General features: G+C 45.7%; 2 protein-coding genes across 4 annotated transcripts in view; one reads left to right on the plus strand and one right to left on the minus strand.

The window, feature by feature from the left end:
• Positions 1 to 20,118, plus strand: part of NDUFAF6 (NADH:ubiquinone oxidoreductase complex assembly factor 6) — a 76,323-nt gene that overhangs the window by 11,027 nt on the left and 45,178 nt on the right. The window lies entirely within an intron of this gene.
• On the minus strand, positions 550 to 16,481 carry TP53INP1 (tumor protein p53 inducible nuclear protein 1). Of its 3 annotated transcripts, none has more exons than XM_081117382.1 (5): positions 16,293 to 16,472; positions 9,691 to 9,946; positions 8,672 to 9,029; positions 6,405 to 6,442; positions 550 to 5,292 (listed from the first exon to the last, which is right to left on the minus strand). In XM_081117382.1, exons 2-4 carry the CDS (start codon positions 9,800 to 9,802, stop codon positions 6,421 to 6,423), a joined length of 492 nt encoding a protein of 163 aa, XP_080973508.1. In that variant the 5' UTR covers positions 9,803 to 9,946; positions 16,293 to 16,472; the 3' UTR covers positions 550 to 5,292; positions 6,405 to 6,420. The 3 variants fall into 3 exon arrangements, with proteins under 3 accessions (XP_080973508.1, XP_080973509.1, XP_080973507.1); XM_081117383.1 differs by having other exon boundaries at positions 16,304 to 16,438; XM_081117381.1 differs by lacking the exon at positions 6,405 to 6,442 and having other exon boundaries at positions 16,293 to 16,481.

Below are 20,118 nucleotides of genomic sequence, written 5' to 3' on the forward strand. Positions count from 1 at the left end.
CAACTCAACTTTTATGACCTTATTTTCATCTTTGGGGTGACCCCTCCTCACCTCTGTCCCATATAGTGTTGTCATCTCAACTGAGAGTCTGAGATAAAAATCTCTCCTGAAATAGGTTATAGTTCTAGAATGCTGATCTTCTCCAAGGATTAACACAAGACTTATTCTTTGAGCTTCCTATTCAAGCATTCTGAATGTTTACTGGCCTATTTAAACTAGAGCTGCACACAGGGGGCATTAATGGACATGGTGTTTGTCCATACTGCCCTAAAATGTTTTTAAAGAGGTGTCTGCATTTATGTGGGGAAACAGCCATTGAGAATTAACTAAGCTAGCTTAGAAAAGTCTAAGAACCAATGCATTAAGTTATATATATAAAATACAAATATTTTAACACAGACTCACTGCAGGGAAAAAGTACTGGCTAAGTGCTTAAAGTGTATATTAAACACATCTTTTGGGTAGTAAAACTAAACAGCAAACATTTTAAGATACACCTAGTTTTAAGACTAATGACCATAAAGAAAAAATAAGAGAATCTGACAAATGTGAAGTTAAAGGACATTTTATTTACTGACAGATTAATAACCATAACTCCAGGTGGTGCAAAATGCACCACTGAAGCCGATTACAAAGAACTGGTGTTAATACACAATTTTTAAGCAATGCTACACTTATTTTTGGCAAAGTGCTGTATTGTTTAGTCTGTGTATAAAACTGACCAGCTATGAACTAATCAGTATAAAAAATTTCTATAAAAACAGAAAAAATTTAGACAGTGGCTCAAGAAAACAAGCTGCCATTTATGCATAGATTGATGTACAGTATATAACCTAACCAAATGTCCCTTTTTTAGTTTTCAAGTTGTTGAAAAAATTTTGTGTCCAGAAACACATCAAGAAGGCACATAGTACAACCTACAATACTCTTCAGTCTCTATAAATGACGCCCTGCCCTTGTAAAGCAAATGTATTCACAATTTTACTTGAGAGAAAAAAACAACAAAGCCCCTTTTTTTCTTTAAATAACACACAGAATTATTAAAGTTCCACGCTTCTGGAGGAAAATACAACCAAAAAGCAAGCAAAACCACTCAAACACACCAAGCCTGGAAACATACACATCTAACCTCCCCAAGTACTGGTTTTCAGAAATCCATCTAGAAAACGAATACTAAAACTTAAGGCAAATACAGAGCAAAACTGGGCATTTAACAATTATACAATTTTTAAAAAGTGTTTTAAGGAAAATTCTCAATGATATACAAAACATTATCCACTTAAGCTGCCTTCCTTTGAATAGTAACTTCTCCCATATAAAAGATACTGTTGCAAATAGAAAAATATATCCTATCCATATGCTGTCCAGGACCACCTCCTCCACTCCAAACCACTGTAATTGGTGTCAATTTCAAGTGAACTGGTACATGGCAAGGCTGACACCAAACATCGTGTTGGTTTTCTAAATAAAGCATTTTAAATAAAATTTTAAGCATTAAAGTAGACAAGGATGCCATTTATAATGCATCAACATGGCTGATGGCAGTGAAACATCCATGATAGTAGCCCCACTTTTAAAAGAATTTAATCTATGTATGGGCCTTATAAAATAATTTTAAGGTAACATTACAAACATATGCTAGTATCTCCAGTACAAGGAGCAGTCTCTAAACTGATGCTAAAAACAAAAATTAATACTTGAAACTCTTAAACTTTCTCCATTAATCTATTTAAGTTTAAATATATATCTTCTAGTTGGAGTCCTTCATTTTTTTCCCCAACTCAAAGAAAGTGAGGATAAGAAAGACAGATATTCTTCTTTGCTCTTTTCTCTTTAAAAAAGGCAATATATTTCCTTGAGGAGGAAGAGAAATAGCAAAGACAGATTCAACGAAGAATTAAGGACTACCAACCAGTGCTACACAGATCTGAGAAGTAAAAACAACAGGCAATGCTGAATGGCCCTCTCAAGTTTTAAGTAAACTGCCTTCTCACTAGAATCAAAGTACTGACACAACAGAGAAGGTATGTGAAAAGGAGCTATTTGCATGGAAACTGGAAAAGTGAACAGAAAATTAATGTAAAGGAAGCTCCCTGGAATAGGAAGTAAAAAATCCAAACACTCTGCACCTTCTGTAAAAATTCCCCCCTCAGCCACCTATTTAAATGCATTGCTACAGAAGATAAATAATGGATGGTGAATCTTCAACTTACATTGCAGTACATAATTCAATTAGTTGAGGAGGAAGTAATAAACATAGGATATACATTATAAAATGTTTTATTAACAAAAACAAAAACTCTGAGAAACGTGATGCGTTATAAAAACTAAGAAACTCATTCATAAGCACTGCTTGTGGGTACCACATATTCCAGACTTTTTCCAAGTAACATTCTATATTATCAGTTTAGAAACAGAGCACTAAATTGAAAGGTGTCTTATTTCTCACTGCATTAATTTTTAAGAAATATGAACTTAAGCATACTGTAAACCACTAATATTTACAACAGCAAAAATAATAATTTATAATAAATTGTATTTTGGCCGTGTTTCAAAGAATACTTAACTTGTTAACATCTTACTCGTCTTGTGTCTTGCACATAGTAGATGCCTACCAAACATCTAATGACTGAGAACCTCAACTGAATTATGCAACTACTTTCTTCAGTTCTTATATGTGCCACTTTTAGACAGAAACCACAATATGATATCACAGATGGTGTGATAGCCTTTACCCTGAAAAAACATCCCAAAGACTGAAATCATTTGTCTTCCAGGAACAAAGCATAAAAAACTAGGCCCCGATAAGGAAAACAAAAAGGCAGTAACTGATAGAGATGTGTTTAAGGTATCAGGAAATCTGAAAAAGAAACAGTAAAAAAGGACCACTGCAGGTTTACATAGAAATTTGTTTATGCTGCCAAACAAATTCTCATGCTGAACTTCTACAGCTCGTGAGGTACTGACAGTTTGCATGTAATATGTGAAAAGAGACGCCCATGTATTCAGAGGCTACATCAAGAAAACATTTAGCTGGTCTATCTTCAAGTTACCAGTATATGGCCCTATAACAGGCATGATGTAACATACACACCCTCATGAAAACTCGACCTTATCTCCCAACTCAGGTAAACACAATAGTAACAAAATAACTTCTAGCTCAGTTTGAGGAAACTTGACAGACTTGGCCCCTAATTAGAAAACAAATAAATAAAGGGGTAGATGAAATGGAAAGGGAATGAGGAGAGAAGGGGATATAGACTCTTGTTCTAGAGACATTCCTGGCACTTCATCAACACCAGGGGAAGAACCACCGAACGCCACCACCTAACTACACTATTGACCGATTCAGACTCCAGACATCCCAGTCTAGTCAGGAAAGAGCAAAGCTCTCCAATGGAAAAAAGTCTCCCATGGTTCCCCGCATTGAGCACTATAGGGTTACTAAGAAATAGAATAATACTTCACATAACTATATGCTGCCTTTTCCCTTGAAATATTGTAGAGATGTGTACTTATTTAATTAGGTTTGCAGAAGAGACAGGAAAATATGCTCTGTCAGCAGAATGTGCTTTGGATTGTAAATGTACTTAACTTAATTTCAGAAGAAATCGGTGAGAGTGTGGATGGCTCAGCAAAACCCATACAACTGCTGAAAACTAAAGTGACTGGCTAGAGGTAAGAAACAGATCTCCATGTCAAGTTAACTGGCTTCCCTGGGCATCGAACCCTGCACTCTAGCCTCGTTAGCACCAACACTCTGAAGAACAGCTGTGGCAGAAAAACTGCCACAGGCCCCACCCCCATCACCAGATTTGATAGAGAGGCCCTTGGAATTTCCCACCAGGTACGGTTCTGCACAGCCCCACTTCAAATCAGGATACAGTCCTCACAACAGCAGTGAGGGAGGTAACTATTACTGCTCCCCTGTTGGTGGAGGAAACAGGCCATAGTGGTTCAAGATTCTGCCTGAAGCCAGACTTAAAAACTGAAAACTCAAGGAAGCTGACCTGTCACCCTTCGTATAGACGCCATGAAAAGACACCCCCAGGAATTCCTTCACCCCTGCTTGCCACTGGGCAGGACAGGTTCCCTGGCAAAGGATTTATTGCTGTATCGGAAATACAGAGCCTATCACTTTCCCTTGGGAAGATATAAATATGAAGTCATTCAAGTGCCTGGACAAGTACTTCTGAATTTACAGCTGAAGTGAGGTGGTGAGTGGGCAGAGCTGGCAGGAAAGAATCCAAACAGTGGAAAATGGGTTAGTTATGGACATACATTTTTCTAAATGCAATTTCACAGGTCTAATTTAATCCCTCTGCACGTGAGACAAGTGCTTTCATCCCACGATACCAGTAATGTCTGTACCATGTCACACAGTCCTATCAGATTACTGATGCACTGCTCACTAACACTTAATGTACCTGAATTCCAAAATGAACTGCATGACTAATCTGGAAAAAAAACCCATACACACAGAAATATATCAAGTTTTCTTTCAAAAGAAAATTCAACCATAATTCCATTATAACCATGGCAACTATAACCTGTTAATGCTCATGTTAGTGTATAAAAATGTATTCATTATATACAGAAGAGATTATCAAGTACTGGTCAATAAAGTGTATGGCTGACCCTGAGAATAAATTTTTGCTTACTCAAAAGACTGATTAAGTAATACAAAATAAGATGAAACTGAAAGATGCCTACTCTCAGACTTGAGAAGAAATCTCTTTAAAATGCTAACTCATGTACACTTTAACAGATTTAAAGACATCTGCAAACACCAAACACTGTAATTGTATTGATATGTTTCCAAAAATATTCTGAAAAAATTTACAAAAAAGTAAATGTTAAGAGCAAGGCATTATGTGATACACAGCATGTGAATCTGGTTTTCAAGATAGTGTCTAAACACACTGATAAAACTACTATGTGATTGGTCATCAAGTGGCTGTAAAGAGACTTCACATCCAAACACAGACATCCACATATACATGTACAAACCAAGGGAAACCAACCAACCAAACTTGAAATTCTTAGTAATTGTACTGACGTGGGCAGGGCTGATGGACAGCCCAACCATTGTGCTTGACTTGCCGAGAGTGGCAATCCCTGGTAAGATTTTGGCGACGAAGGCTATTTCTGTTCAGAGACTGTCTTTCACTGTGTTCTTTTATCCACTGGGAAGGGCGAAAGCTCTTGGGTTGCTCCAGAAAAGCTGTATGAGCAGCAACAGCTGCAACATAGCAGTGAATGTGTGGCGCCACTTCACCCTGAGCTTCCTCTCTGAAACAGAAAAGACGGGGTGTGTTATGTAACAGAGTGGGCTATTCATACAATTGAAAAGTTACTTAGAAACTCAAGTTGCCACACTAATTTATGGATGAATGAGAGCTTAGTGTCTTATGGCTGACAGACAAGTTTATATTTTGTGATCATTGTGACTGATACTGGTAGAAAGAAGCAGCCAATTTTAATAGAATTATGCCATGTAAGTGATACAGGTGGTTAATTAAGTAGACCTTTTTTTTTAAATAAAGATGCTTTACACTTTGAGTAAATTTTAGTTACAAAGCAAACACATTTACAAAGTTCTTCTGGGAGAGAAACTAACATTTACTGAATATCTGCATTTGCCAACTATTTTGCAAATATTATTAATTTTAATTCTTGCCATGATCTTAAGAGGACAATATTTTAATTTCCAAGTTTTACTGAACAGAAATCCAAGGCTCAGAGATGTGTTAAGGTCATGATTATTAACTGACTCAACCAGGATTCTAACACAGATCTTACTCCAAAGGACCATGGTTATGAAGCAGGGTGAACACTGATGCATGTGGCAAAGCACATTCACAGACACTTTCTACTTTCTGCCTGTAAGTAAAATGTTCTAGGAAACAAGGTTTACATCTGTATTTAATAGAAATATGCATAAGGAAAATCTCATTTAACACCTTTCTAGTAAGAAGCTACCTGCTTATTTATATCACAACAGGGCACATTTCAGAATGGTATTTGCATAACAATGTTATAAAGACCCTTGGCTACAAACCACATGATTATTATGTTTTCTATGTTGAAAGCTAATGAAATAGGATAACTATAAACTATATTATTAAACTATATTAACACATAACGTTAAGAGTTTTAAGATTTTTAAGGGTTATTTTACACAGGAAGGGCAGTTACACTGTGTAATCACTAGAGGAAAACACTATTCTTTTTTAATATATTGTTCTTTTTAAAAAATAGTAGAATTGAAGCAGGTCCCATTACGAACTAATGAGGAGAAGTTAAAATAAAGACTGGTTTTTAAAAGGTGGCACCCTGAGTCCTCAACCTCCCTGCTCAGACTGATAACACATATCACACAGTCTCAAAGCGAATATACTTACTTTGTGCCAGTGAGTCTTATAAGCAGCTTTTCCTGGCCCTACAAATGTTAAATGGTGAACTATTAAATCACTAGTAAGATTAAAAATGCTATTTAATTTTACTGTTAGGACGCAGTCAACTTTAACTGGTTTACTATGGGTCATTAAAGGCACATATACTACTTAATTCAAGATTACAGTATTTATAAAGGTTAAAACACAAAACACACACTTCTGAAACTCATCTGTAATTATAAAGCACCTTACTTCTATGTGCTTTGTGGTAATATCTCCAAGGACAGATAAGATGGAGATGATCTAACTTTTGAAAGACATGATTTATTTCCTTCTCAGAAAATACAGATAATTACTGCATAGCCATTCTCCTAATTTTGGTAACACCTAATTTCTATCTTGATTTAGTGGGCCTTACTTATAAGCATTTCAAATCTAAAACTAAGGATATTAAAAAAAGATTTTAGTTATTATAATTTACAGTACTTTCTTATGCCCAAAAAGAATTCACATAAAGATAAATGTGTTGTTTTGAACTGTTATATATGGAAAAGTACGTATTTAACTTTCCTATGTCATGTCAAAACATAATAAGAGACAAAAATAAGATATAAGAAATGACATTCTCACTGCATCAAAACTATAAACACATAACCACAGATGCAGTGCAAGGTCCTGGTCTGGATGCTGTTTTGTACACGGTAGAAGAGATATTCTGGGCCCCAGTGAGGAAATCTGAGCATGGTTTGTGTAGCAGATGAAGTGAAATTTTACTTTAAAAAAAAGTGGGGATCACTACCTAAAGAGGCAGATTATAAAACAGCATATGGAGCTTGATCCCATTTAGGTTAAAAATGGTTTGTGTGCACAGGAACATACAGGAAAAACAATGTGGGAGGATATGCCCTAGGATCTCAACAGTATTCATCTTTGGGAAGTAAGAATGTCATTTTAAATTTTTGTGTACTTGCATTTTCTAATTTTGTGTGATGCATATTCACTACTTCTGTAATAATGTTATTTGCAAAGCTGCTGAATATACATACATACACACATAACACACACACACACACATACAGACACACATCCTTTAAATACTAAAAAGTATATGTACAAATGCCAGTAAGTTTAAAGTGACTATTAATCATGCTAAATTCTCGAATGGAATTCCTTCATAGGTGAGATCAGAATCAGGAAGAATTTTTAAGAACTGAAGAAATTAATTTGAATCAAGTATAAAGCAATTAAATCAGTACCACCTCCAAAAAATTATATTGTAAATTTTTGTTGGAATGCCTGAAACACTGACCTCTTGATAAATTTAGAGTGCTGAGTAAAGTGCCAGCTAAAGTAACATTTCCCATCAAACATCTTACCTAGAAGAAAGCCTGGGTAACTATATAAGCAAATTGTTTTTCAGTTTGGTACAAGCATGTGTTTATCTTCATTCAAGATAATCTACAATATTGAGACTTGAGAGTACAGTAAAGCTAACAAATTAACGAGCTGCCTCAGCTTTGTTTATATTTGGCAAACAGGAAATAGGAGATATATACAGTGGTCTAGTTTGCAGAGTCAGAGGCTGGACAATCCAAAAAGAGTCCCTTTGGATGACAGCACTAACTACAGGAATATTCTGAACTGCTCCAAAGAATCAAACTCACCCTACCCTTGACAGTATTAGGGAATTAAGACATACTATTCTTGTCAAATTTGATATCCTCAGATAATCCAGTCTGTACAGTGCCAGAGTTATATTCTAAGATAACTTAGCAGAAAGGCCAGTCTTTTCTTTCCATTCATTAGCTGAGTACTATAAATGGATGGCTCTCCATTATATAACGAGCATGCTACAATTTGTTTCTTTTCCCACAGTATCTTATATTTGAATGTCATTTGTTTCCTACAAAATCATCCTATTCCCTTAAGTGTTTACCACTGAAAATTACTCAGCACATCAACTACCTGCTTTCTGCAAAACAATAACAGATGCGTGTGTATATATACATGTATACATGTAGAGAATAAATGCAATGAATGTTAACAAGTGCTTTGAAGACAAAAACAGCTCAAGAGGATAGAGAACTTTCCTAAAATCTAGACTGAACAAGTTTTTTATACCATCAACTGCTTTGTGCACTATGCACGTACTTTCATAAATCTCTAACAAAATTACTCTCGCATATTCTAGAAACTTAGCTTTGAATTGTAGTAAAAATAAATAAAATGCATACTGAACAGAATGCCTGTGGAGAGAGGCAAATATGACGTACCTGGGACCACTTGGGTTATGAAATTCGTCAGCCCCACAGCTGGTCTCGTTGAGACCAGGGCAGGTGTTATGCACGGCGTAGACAGACATGCTGGGATGCTCGATCAGAAGGTTTTCCATAGGACTGGTTTCCACCTTGATAGTGGTTAATCCTCCTGCAGTGAAACACGGTGGAGGGGTGATAAACCAGCTCTCTTCCATCGGACAGGATTCAAACTGGAGGAAGCAGGAATCACTTGTATCAGCCAAGCACTCAAGAGATGCAGGTAAACAGGAGAAGACGGAAGGGTGTTCGGCATGTGACTCTTCACTGATGTCTTCTTCCTCATCTTCAGCTGCTGACAAACCAGTGCAAGTGTCTAGATCGGGGTCCATGGGTGTTGGAAGTCCCACAGGAGGATGTGTCACAGTGACATCACATCAGAGCACAGAAAAGGGAGAGAAGCTGCTATTAGCTGATGCTCACATTCCTTCACTTTATTTTTTATTTTATAGAGAGGAAGGGGAAAGAGAGAAATGTCGATTTGTGGTTCCACTTATTTATGCATCATTGGCTGATTCTTGCATGTGCCCTGAAGCAGGGATCGAACCCACAATCTTGGCGTATTGGGACGACACTCTAACCAACTGAGCTACCCAGCCAGGGCACATTCCTTTCTTTATTTAGGTCCAAAACAAAATCATTTATATTCACTCAATGAGTATAAAATAAATTCTGAGCAGTGTGTGTGTGTGTGGTGTATCACTGTAGGGAAGGATTGTGTTGGCTTTGCGGGAAGGCTTTCAGACTGTTTCTGGTTGTCTAGTCTGAGGGCTTTCTAAAAGTGCCCCTGATGTGATCCGGGTGTAAGAGTTGCAAAACGGAAGTCTGGACAGGATGTTTCTGCAATTTTTTAATACAAATTTTTATTTACTTTTAAGTCTTAAAAAACCTTCAAAGTTATTGATTTGCTTATGCAAAAACTGAGATGCAAGTGTTTCCACTTTTGCTGCAATGATTAACAGCAGAGGACACCTTACCTATGAAGTCAACCAGAATCCATTCATCATCTTCTTTCTCACTGAATTCTGGTGCTTGGTTGGAAGAAGCATTGCCTTCACCCACAAACATTTTATTCAGTCTCTGGAACATTGTTAAGGCAAGATTGAGACTTTGGCTGGAGTCTTTATAGCTGAGATTTCAAAGCCCTGTCTTCAGTCGGCCTGATGGCGCTGACAGAAGATTAAAGTGCACGAGGTGCTTATTCAACTTAGGCGAGAAGAAGAGTCATTATCCCTAAAACAAAACAGAAAAGAGGTTGTTTCAGTCAGCAAGTCTTTACACAATGTGTGCATGTGACTTTGGAAGTGCACACGGCCCTGGCCGGGTGGCTCCGTTGGTGGGAGCACTGTCCCATGCACCAAAGGGTTACAGGTTCAGTTCCTGGTCAGGGCACATACCCAGGTTGTGGGTTCGATGCCCAGTCAGGGAGGGTACGGGAGGCAACTGGTCAATGTCTCTCTAAAAATCAATTAAAAAAACCAACATATCCCTGGGTGAGGATTAAAAAAATAAAAGCACACACGCACAGCCTTAGGAGAAAGCACACGCCTCAGCCTTCAGCTACAGCTGTTCCTTTCCTGCAGGAGCTAAACATAAGAACTACAACATCTGTTATTTACAAAACATAAATGAATATCAGACACAACCTGTAAATATCTTAAAATGTGAAATAAAAAGGAAGGAGCTGGCATAGGTACAGAGAACAGACTAAAGGTTGCTAGAGGGGAAGGAGGGTTGGAGGACTGGGTGAAAAAGTTGAAGGGATTTAGAAGTACAACTTGGTAGTTACAAAATAGTCATGGGGATGTGAAGTACAGCATAGGGAATATAGTCAGTAATAGTAATAACTATGTATGTGTCAGGTGGGTACTTGAAATATCTGGGGGAACACTTTGTAAAGTACATGACTAACCAGTATGCTGTACACCTGAAACTAATCAACTGAAAAATAAAATTGAGGCTGGTTGGCGTGGCTCAGCGGTTGAGCATTGGCCTATGATCCAGGAGATCGGGGTTTGATTCCTGGTCAGGGCACAGGCCCGGGTTGTGGGCTCGATCCCCAGCAGGGGGCGTGCAGGAGGCAGCCAATCAGTGACTGCCATCATTGATGTTTCTATCTCTCCCTCTCTCCCTTCCTCTCTGAAAACCAATGAAGATATATATATTTTTTAAAAAGAATAATAAAATTGAATGTGGATTCAGTGATTGTAGAATTTACTTTCACAGCTCAATTTAGGCTGTAGCTCTGGGCTGGAAAGTTTCAATGTTGCCTCTCACTCCAGACCCATCCTGACACAGAAGAGCCCTTTATCACACATCAGAACCACCTGCATCTCTGACTAGAGTGACTACTTCTTGAGGGCAGGGATGGTGCCACTCATTGTAGCTGCCTCAGCACTTAGTGCAGCATCAAATCCAAAACAGACATCAGCTGTTTAGCATATGAATTAGGAACAATTTCTTTTGTAATTCATTCTAGAATTCATCTTTTTAAAAAGATAAAGCATTATGAATTAAAACATTGTGGAGAATTGCAAAAAAGGGGGGGGTCTTTTTCACATCTTTGCTTTTACAATAAGGGATAAGTTGGAATTTATCTCAAATTTATAAAATTAGTTAATTTCAAACTGCAGTACTGCTTTTCTGTAAGTAGAGGAACAAAAACTAGATATTAACAATCTTGCAATATGTTAGCCAATTGCCCAGAAGCTGCCAAATGAACCCAGCAATAGTGCCCGGTGACCACCCTATGCATGCATCCCCCCCCCCAATCTTTCCCTGGCTCATTTTTTCTTGTGCTCTGTACTTCTTGTATGTGACCATGAGATACTTAATTTAAAACCTGCAAGTACAGCATACTTTGACCTTCAAAACAATTCCTACAGCTGACATGGAAAAATTTACACTGCAGAAAACTAAGGTGGAAACAGCCGTTCCCTGTGCAGTGGCAAGTAGCAGCTGGTGTGCCTGGGCCAGTGCTGCTCTGCTGAGTTAGGACGTTAGTTTCAGCTGGCAGCAGCTCCACCTCAGGGAGTTCTGTGGAGTTCTAAATGCGGACCTCCAGCCTTGTCTAATCTTACTCCAGAGTTCCAGATTTATTTCTTCACGCCTCCCTGATTACCTGAAGGGCATATCAAACCTAACATACCCAAGAGAACTTTCCATTTTTTCCCCACAAACATGCACTGTCCTTCATCCCATTCTCAGTACAGAAAGCAGCAGCATCCAGCAGTTTATTCAGGCACAAGACCTAGCAGTTACCCTTGCTTCTTTTAAGCCCAGCCATCCTCCTCCCTGCTCCCCACCCCACCCCTCCCCAACTAGCAGCAAGTCCTCTTGACTTGAGCTGCGTGGGTGGCTCAGTCGCCCACTTCCCTCCACCACTCCCATCCCAGTTGAAGCCAACCTTCCTGGTGTCTCCAGACTCTGCCAATCACACCTCCTAGATGGTCTCCCTGATCCTACTCCCCCTGTAAAATAAGGTAATGCAGGCAACCTACTTGGCAAGGTATTTGGCACAAAGTTCTTGGTCAATGACTACTTTTCTACAAATAGTGAGCACTATTACGCATCAGGGGTAGTGGTAAATGCAGGGGAGACAGCAGTAAATAAAGCCCTCTGGTGGTGAGTTTAACAGCTGGCGTGATATATGCCAGGGAAGACGTCAGGGAAAGAGCTCCTTCAATCGATGACTTTAATCGTGAGTGGTTGAGAAGAATAAGCATTGGGGGGGGGGGGCGGGGGGAAAGAGAAGGAACCTGGAAACCTGCCACTGAGTGAGAAAGGCACCTTTGGTGCAGCTCAAGGGTCAGATGGACAGTGGTGAGAGACAGCAGGCTGGGGTAGGCGAGTCCGAAGTTAAAGGGAGGAAAACGTTGAGAATGGCCGGGGCTCACAGCCTGGCTACTGGGATGGTGTGACCATTTAATGGAGCAGGACTACTGCAGAAGGTGCAGGCTGGGCACTCTGGACAGCCTGAATTTGGGAAATCTGCAAGCCATGCACCTGGAGATGAGTAGTAGGCAGCTGAATATAGGACTTTGGAGTTCAAGAGCATGGCCTCCTCTGAGGGCACAGACTTAGAGCTGCCAACAGAGTGGGTGACAGAAACTGTAAGAGCAGATGAGACCATCCCAAATGATGAGGGGCCGCACTAAATGACTTTTTTCTCACCAGTATGAGCCTTGAATCTGTAACTTCAGACTTTTGACATTTCACTTTTTTATTTTTTCTAACCCTCACCCGAGGATACATTTTTCATTGATTTGAGAGAAAAACACTGATTGGTTGCTTCACACACAGGCCCGGACCCGGGTTCTACCCACTGACCCTCACTGGCCAGGGCTGACATTTCCCTTTCAAAGCAATCATCTTCAGCTGTGAATGTAGTTCGAATCTGTCTCTGACGAGATTCCTGGTTCAATTTTTTACGTCCAAATTGGACTGTTAGTTGTTTAGCCTGCCAATGACGACACTGTAGTGCTATGAATGTGTCTTCAAATCAATGATATTTGAATACTTTTGGGGTCACAATCCATCACCCTCAGCCATTAAATATTAAAAGCAGGTAAACAGGAAGTGTCACTTGCATAACAGTGTTCCTGAAACCCTTCTGGAAGGCAACATGGCCAAACCACGGGAACTGGAGCTCTAGCATGAGAATTCAAATTCAGCTTTATGTTCCATGTACAAAAAGTTAGAAGACAAGTGGACTATGTAGTTTGTTTCATCTATTGTGGTGTGATACATAACCCAAAAGATGAACTATTACAAGGTTTGATGTAAATAAAGCTTTTGAATGTATAAACTGGAAGGGGGAAAAGTTTTCAAAATCTTTTCCCCATTTCTCTTCAATTATGCAGGCAGATACTGGCGACAAGTATATTTCTGTCTGCTGAACCAGTTGAGACTAAGCCCAGTTCCCCAGAGCACTGGGATGGATGCAGGCCCTGCACCAGACAGGAAGCTGGAGGTGCAGGGGTGGTGGGGGGAGGGGGAAGGACACACCCACAGGGGAACCCTTGCTCATCCTGAATGAACACCTTGTCCCCCAACTGTGATGCCATGTGGGACCCAGGGCAGATATGTGGCAGCTGAGCAGGCTCACCCCAGTGGAGAAAAGAAACAAAATATCTGTTTGGGCCCCAGCATTTCAAGAAGGCAGCTTTGTCCCTGTAACCCTGGCTCAAAATACCTCCCTTTAAAAAAATGTCCTTTTCATTATAAAATGAATGAAATCACATTATAGAAAGTTTAGAAAAATAGTGATTATTCCATGTCTTGCTGCAATCACTATTAGTACTGTACATTTTTCTCTAGCTTTTTCTTCACGTTTCTTTTTATCATTAGTTGTAGACAAGTGAATGCACAATTTTGTATCCTGCTTTGTTACTTAACGTTTCATCATCAGTGTGTTGCATATTATTACCTGAGTAGAAATGCTAGAAATGCTCTGTGAGCAGAGAGAGGTGGCTGAGTTGATACTTACGGGGAAGAGCATTACAGTTTGAGAACTCAGAAAAGGAGGTGCTAGTCTGGAAGAGCTTGTTAGCAACAACCTAGAGGCAGTGTGGAGTCAGCCTGCTGTGTTTGATATCTTGGCTCTGCTACTTGCATCTTGTGTGAACTTAGGATATTTAGTAACTTCTTTGTGCCTCAGTTTTCTCACCCCTAAAATGGGGATTAATGAGGATTAAGTGTGTATTACTTAAAAGAGCACCTGGCACATAGCAGGTACCCCATAAATATTAAGTTCATTCCAAGCTAGCTGTTGACTGTGAGCAAGTAATTTAGCATCTTTGGATCTGAGTGTCTTTATATTATATAAACATTATGTTTATATAATAATTAGAGCTACAATTTACTGAATGCTTATTGTATGTGACAGGGACCTGAGGCTCAGAAATTAAGTAACTTGCTCAAAAGTGACAGAGTGGCTGAGGGGTGGAGCCTAAGTCTGTCTGGTTCCCAGTACAATGCTTTTCACTGCACATGATCTCTCAGGCTCCTTCCAGCGTCAACTCTGGCTCTATGAACTTCAGAGAACAGCACTTTTCAGTTGGTTTTGGCTGCCAGTAGGCGGCTCCAAAAACAACATTAAAAAATAAAAATCCCACAACTTTGATGATCTAACTTCTCTATGTACAGATGTGGCTTCTTGACAGTTTCTAAATACCAGGTGGCTAAACTAACACATCTCCATTGAAAATGGGCCTCAAAATTACCTTTCTCTTTATCTCCTGCCCTCCTCTCTAGTTTAGAAAAATAAACATGCTGACTTAAGTAATCTAAAACCCATTTTAAACCTCAGGAAAGTCAAGCAAGAACGCTGTCGCTGCTTGTTCCCCTCTGACCCTTACTCAACTAGCTGCAAGTGGGCTATTCTCCCAGGGACGCACCAGTGTGGCCCCAAGGCGGAGTAACTGTGGACAAAGACAGTAATAGGGGGTAATTCACGGCCTGTTAACCTTGAGTTTTGAAACCAGGGCCATTCCCAAGAGAAATATGAGGGAGCACTCACAGAAAAAAAACAAAAGCAGAATGAAAAAACAAGAGACCTTGGTCACAGAAATTAGTAAGACCCTGGCTCCAGGCAGGGGCCTTTGAAAATGATGCTGTCAGCTCCGAATGACCCCCCCCACAGGCCACCACCCCTCCTTTTCCCAAAACTACTCTGTAGTCAGAAAAGGCTTCCTTTTAGCAACATGCACCCAAGTCCTTGGAAGTTACAGATAAAAAGGGGCTCCTCCTTAATCTGCTTTAAACTGCAATTAACATAGAAAATGAGCAGACATAATTGGGAAACACAATAAAAACGAGGAACCCCTCCCCCCCCTTGAAGTTCATCTCCGCCTTTGAAAGAGAAAACACCTTGTCCTTTTAACTGGCTGTGCGGCCTCGTGTGAGTTACCCAATCTCTCTGGGCCTCGGGTTTCCCGACCCTACCAGGGAGGCAGAGCCCTGGGCGTGCTGAACCGCACACCGTCGGCCCCGCACCCGCGGGGATTAAAGTGATGAGGGTTTTGATTACGACGGGCAAGCGGAGGGCGCTCTGCACAGGTGCAACCCGCAGGGTCGGGGACGCGCCACGGATAGGCGGGCACTTGGGACACTTCGGCGACGGTCGCCGGTTCCAGGAGCCGCACGGCCCACGGTGCTGCCGAGAGCGACCCAGGGCCAGCGGTGCGGGCGGAGGGGGCGCGGGCGCGGCCTGGGAGGGGCCGGCCCAGGGCGGCGGCCGCGAGCCCCCCGCGGGCGGTCCCGGCCCAACGGCCGAGCCGGAGGAGGGTGGAGGCCGGAGGGGGGGGAGGAGGAGGTCCCGCGGCGGCCAGGAAAACAGGGCGCCCGGGGGAGGAGGCAGAAACCAAACACCCAACCGCCACCCAGCGCCCGGGCTCGGCCGGCCCAGGTCGGCGAGGCCGCCTCCGCCCGCACCGGGTCGCGGGGCCAGGAGGGAGCGGGCGGCCCGGGGGTGTCGGGGGCGAGCGCCGGAGGCCGGAGTCGGGGAGCGCGCGGGTCGGGGCCGCGCCACCCGGGCGGCCGGACGAGCGGCCGCGGCCCCAGCCCCACCCGCACTTACGTGGGCCCGACCTGCGGCGCGGGCGGCGGCGGGGCAGCGACGCGCGGCGCGCGGGGCCCGGCGGGGCTGCTGAGGTAGCTGCGACTCGGTGGGGCCGGCGGGCGGGCGGGGCCGGGCGGCCTCCTGCTGCTGCGCCGCTGGCCGCCGCCGGCCGTCTCGCTCCTTTTGTTGTTGTGCGGCGCTGGGAACAGCTGATCGGCGGCTCCGCCCGCCGCCGGCCCCGCCCCCGCCGCCCCGGGCGCCGCTCCTCCAATCGGCGGCGCGCGGGCCCCGGGGCCGCCCTGCGAGAGGTTGTCACTAACGCACGTGACCTGGCGCGGAGCCGGGCGACACTCGAGTTAGAAACAAGCCCGGGCAACAAAAGCCCGGCGCCGGGAGGCGGCTGGAGGGGCGAGCGGAAGAGGGGGCGCGGCGGGGGCGGGGGGGCAGGCGCCGCGCGACTCGGGGCGCAGGGGCGGGCTCCGGTACGGAGCCGGGGCCCGCAGGAGCGTGGGGGCGAGGCGACCCCAGCCGCTCCCTGGGCCAGGGGCTGTGGCACGAAGGGATTCGAAACGTTCGTTTCTGCTCTGAGAGGGAAATGAAGGGCGTCGAGAGCGGTGGCGCCGGGAGGCCCCAAAGGCCCGTTCAGGCCAGTGCGGGGCGACCGCAGGCGCGGCGCCGTGGGCAGGCCCGCTTCTCGGCCCCTCGGGAGGAAAGTCGGGGCTCCGGGTATAGAGGGCGCGGGCCACCCACCCTGCTTTTGAAGGCGGGGCCAGGCCCCAGCCCGCTGAGGTCGCCGAGACCAGGCGCTGAGGGGCCTGGCGCCCAGGCCCCCGATTCGGCCTCGGGGAGGGCGAGGCAGCAGCGGCCCGACCAGGCCGCCGCCGGGAACCCGGGAGACCCGGCGGACGAGTTGGGAGGCCGGCGCCTTCCCCGGGGAGGGTCTGACCGCTGTCCCGCTGTCGCACTGTCGCAGCGGCAGCCTGGGCGCTCACCCCCGGCCGCGGCCCGCGCAGGCCGGAGCCCGCCCGAGCGTCCCTGCGGCTCGGATCCTGCTGGGGCTGCGGCGCGGACCCCGGCCCGCGGCCGACCCGCAGCCTCCTCCCGCGGGCGTAGCCTCGGTTCCAGCTGCCCGGAGACTCTCCTCCTCGCGCTCGCAAGACTCGCGTGGCCAGTCCACGCCCGGCAGCAGTGCAGGGGGTCACCCGACGCCCAGAGATAAGAACCGGACTACGGCGGTCACCTGAGTTCTCCCCGGAGGCCAGCCGAGCGCGTGCCTTCGCGCCTGCAGCCCTGGCGTCGCCCGGTTCTTCGGAGTCCGTGCCGAGACCATCTTGCCGGTGTAGAGCCCAGGCCTGCTGATAACGATAAGGGTCTCATTTTTAAAAGGCGAATCTAGACTGGCCCTCCAGCGTGGTGAGCTTTGTCAGCATTCAGGCGAGACGGGAAGCACGCAGGACCGCGTCGCGGCCGAGACGACAGCCTGAGGCAGGCGTGCTTCCCAGAGGCGGCGCAGGAATATCGCCGCGCGGGGTTCCGGCTGTTTCTCCTCCGCTTGGACCTGCGCCGGCCCTGTGGCGGGTTTGCCCAGCGGACTGCGGCAGGGAAAGCGTGGGACTTGCGGGGCCAGGAACTCAGGAAGCCCAGCCACTGCGGCGCTGCGGGAAAAGCAAGGGGCCGCCATGCTGTGAGGAAGCCCAGCCACTGCGGCGCTGCGGGAAAAGCAAGGGGCCGCCATGCTGTGAGGAAGCCCAGCCACTGCGGCGCTGCGGGAAAAGCAAGGGGCCGCCATGCTGTGAGGAAGCCCAGCCACTGCGGCGCTGCGGGAAAAGCAAGAGGCCGCCATGCTGTGAGGAAGCCCAGCCACTGCAGCGCTGCAGGAAAAGCAAGGGGCCGCCATGCTGTGAGGAAGCCCAGCCACTGCAGCGCTGCAGGAAAAGCAAGAGGCCGCCATGCTGTGAGGAAGCCCAGCCACTGCGGCGCTGCGGGAAAAGCAAGGGGCCGCCATGCTGTGAGGAAGCCCAGCCACTGCGGCGCTGCGGGAAAAGCAAGGGGCCGCCATGCTGTGAGGAAGCCCAGCCACTGCGGCGCTGCGGGAAAAGCAAGGGGCCGCCATGCTGTGAGGAAGCCCAGCCACTGCGGCGCTGCGGGAAAAGCAAGGGGCCGCCATGCTGTGAGGAAGCCCAGCCACTGCGGCGCTGCGGGAAAAGCAAGGGGCCGCCATGCTGTGAGGAAGCCCAGCCACTGCAGCGCTGCGGGAAAAGCAAGAGGCCGCCATGCTGTGAGGAAGCCCAGCCACTGCAGCGCTGCAGGAAAAGCAAGGGGCCGCCATGCTGTGAGGAAGCCCAGCCACTGCAGCGCTGCAGGAAAAGCAAGAGGCCGCCATGCTGTGAGGAAGCCCAGCCACTGCGGCGCTGCGGGAAAAGCAAGGGGCCGCCATGCTGTGAGGAAGCCCAGCCACTGCGGCGCTGCGGGAAAAGCAAGGGGCCGCCATGCTGTGAGGAAGCCCAGCCACTGCGGCGCTGCGGGAAAAGCAAGGGGCCGCCGTGCTGTGAGGAAGCCCAGCCACTGCGGCGCTGCGGGAAAAGCAAGGGGCCGCCGTGCTGTGAGGAAGCCCAGCCACTGCGGCGCTGCGGGAAAAGCAAGGGGCCGCCGTGCTGTGAGGAAGCCCAGCCACTGCGGCGCTGTGGGAAAAGCAAGGGGCCGCCATTCTGTGAGGAAGCCCAGCCACTGCGGCGCTGTGGGAAAAGCAAGGGGCCGCCATTCTGTGAGGAAGCCCAGCCACTGCAGCGCTGTGGGAAAAGCAAGAGGCCGCCATGCTGTGAGGAAGCCCAAGCTCTGCGGAAAGGCCAGGGGAAGGCGCGCCTATGCCCGGCCAGCCCCCTAAATTTTTAGCCCACCCCAGCCGAGGCTCCAGGCCTGTGAGGGGAAAAGCCCACCAGCAGGTGCCCAGCCTGGCGTGGAAAAGAGGTAAGGCATCCTCGTTAAGGCCTGCTGCCGTGGCAGGAGTGTCAGCATATAAATGATTGTTGCTGCGAGGCACTAAATGTGGGGGTGCTTTTAAAAGTAGCAACAGGTAACCAAAACACAGGGCTAAGACAGAAAGGCTCATAGCGCCAAGTGGGATTTTGGGGGATAAAAACATTTTTTATCTTATCTTAGGTGTCATTTGCTTTCTGTTGACTCTCTTGCTGATTTATAATTTTCCCACCTGGTGCTTGTTTAGCCCAGCGGTGTATGAAGATAGTGGTGGGAGTGTGTGGGGGAGAAGTCTGCCCCTGTGAGGGATGAGTATTTTATCACTGACGATTTTTTGGAACTGTTTGAGCATGAAAATAATAAAAAACTGACTTTTAGTCCATTTTAAAGTTCTCTGTAGACACAGAAATTCACTGCTTGCTGCCAGTACCTGGTTGACACACACATATGCAGCGAGACTCACGAGCGATGCCATCTCCACAGCAGAGAGCTGTCTGAACACAACCCAACTGTCAAATCACACAGCTGCAAACCAGCCTCTCATCTGTTGGTTGACAAAGACCCAGCCAGGTTCCCTGCCCGGGCAGACCCAGTGAATCCAACCACCCTTTAATTCGAAGGCTAATTCTCGGTGGGTTGCTATAGTACCCACTTCCAGGCCGACCCCCTGCGGTGGGGGTGACCCTTCTCCCATCTGTCAGTCCTCTTGTCTATTTTCCATGGAGCTCAATACACTCCCTTATCTAACCCAACAAAAGGGATTCAACCTCAAGTTTTTTGTTCTGAAGGACCACATGAGACTACCACATTTATGCCAATGTCCAGAAACAATACAGGCAGTGCCCCTGCCTCCTGCTAATAAAGACCG

This window comes from Miniopterus schreibersii (genome assembly GCF_964146895.1).
Source record: "Miniopterus schreibersii genome assembly, chromosome: 17".
NCBI classification, from domain to species: Eukaryota; Metazoa; Chordata; class Mammalia; order Chiroptera; family Miniopteridae; genus Miniopterus; species Miniopterus schreibersii.

Bases quoted from the DNA above. Each gene is read 5' to 3' on its own strand.
- TP53INP1 (XM_081117381.1), bottom strand. From the start codon at position 9,802: ATGTTCCAGAGACTGAATAAAATGTTTGTGGGTGAAGGCAATGCTTCT. The intron at 9,030-9,690 runs GTAAGGTGTCCT...ACCCCGATCTAG, and splicing joins GATTCTGGTTGACTTCATAG to ACACTTGCACTGGTTTGTCA. The intron at 5,293-8,671 runs GTACGTCATATT...TTTCTGTTTCAG, and splicing joins CATAACCCAAGTGGTCCCAG to AGAGGAAGCTCAGGGTGAAG.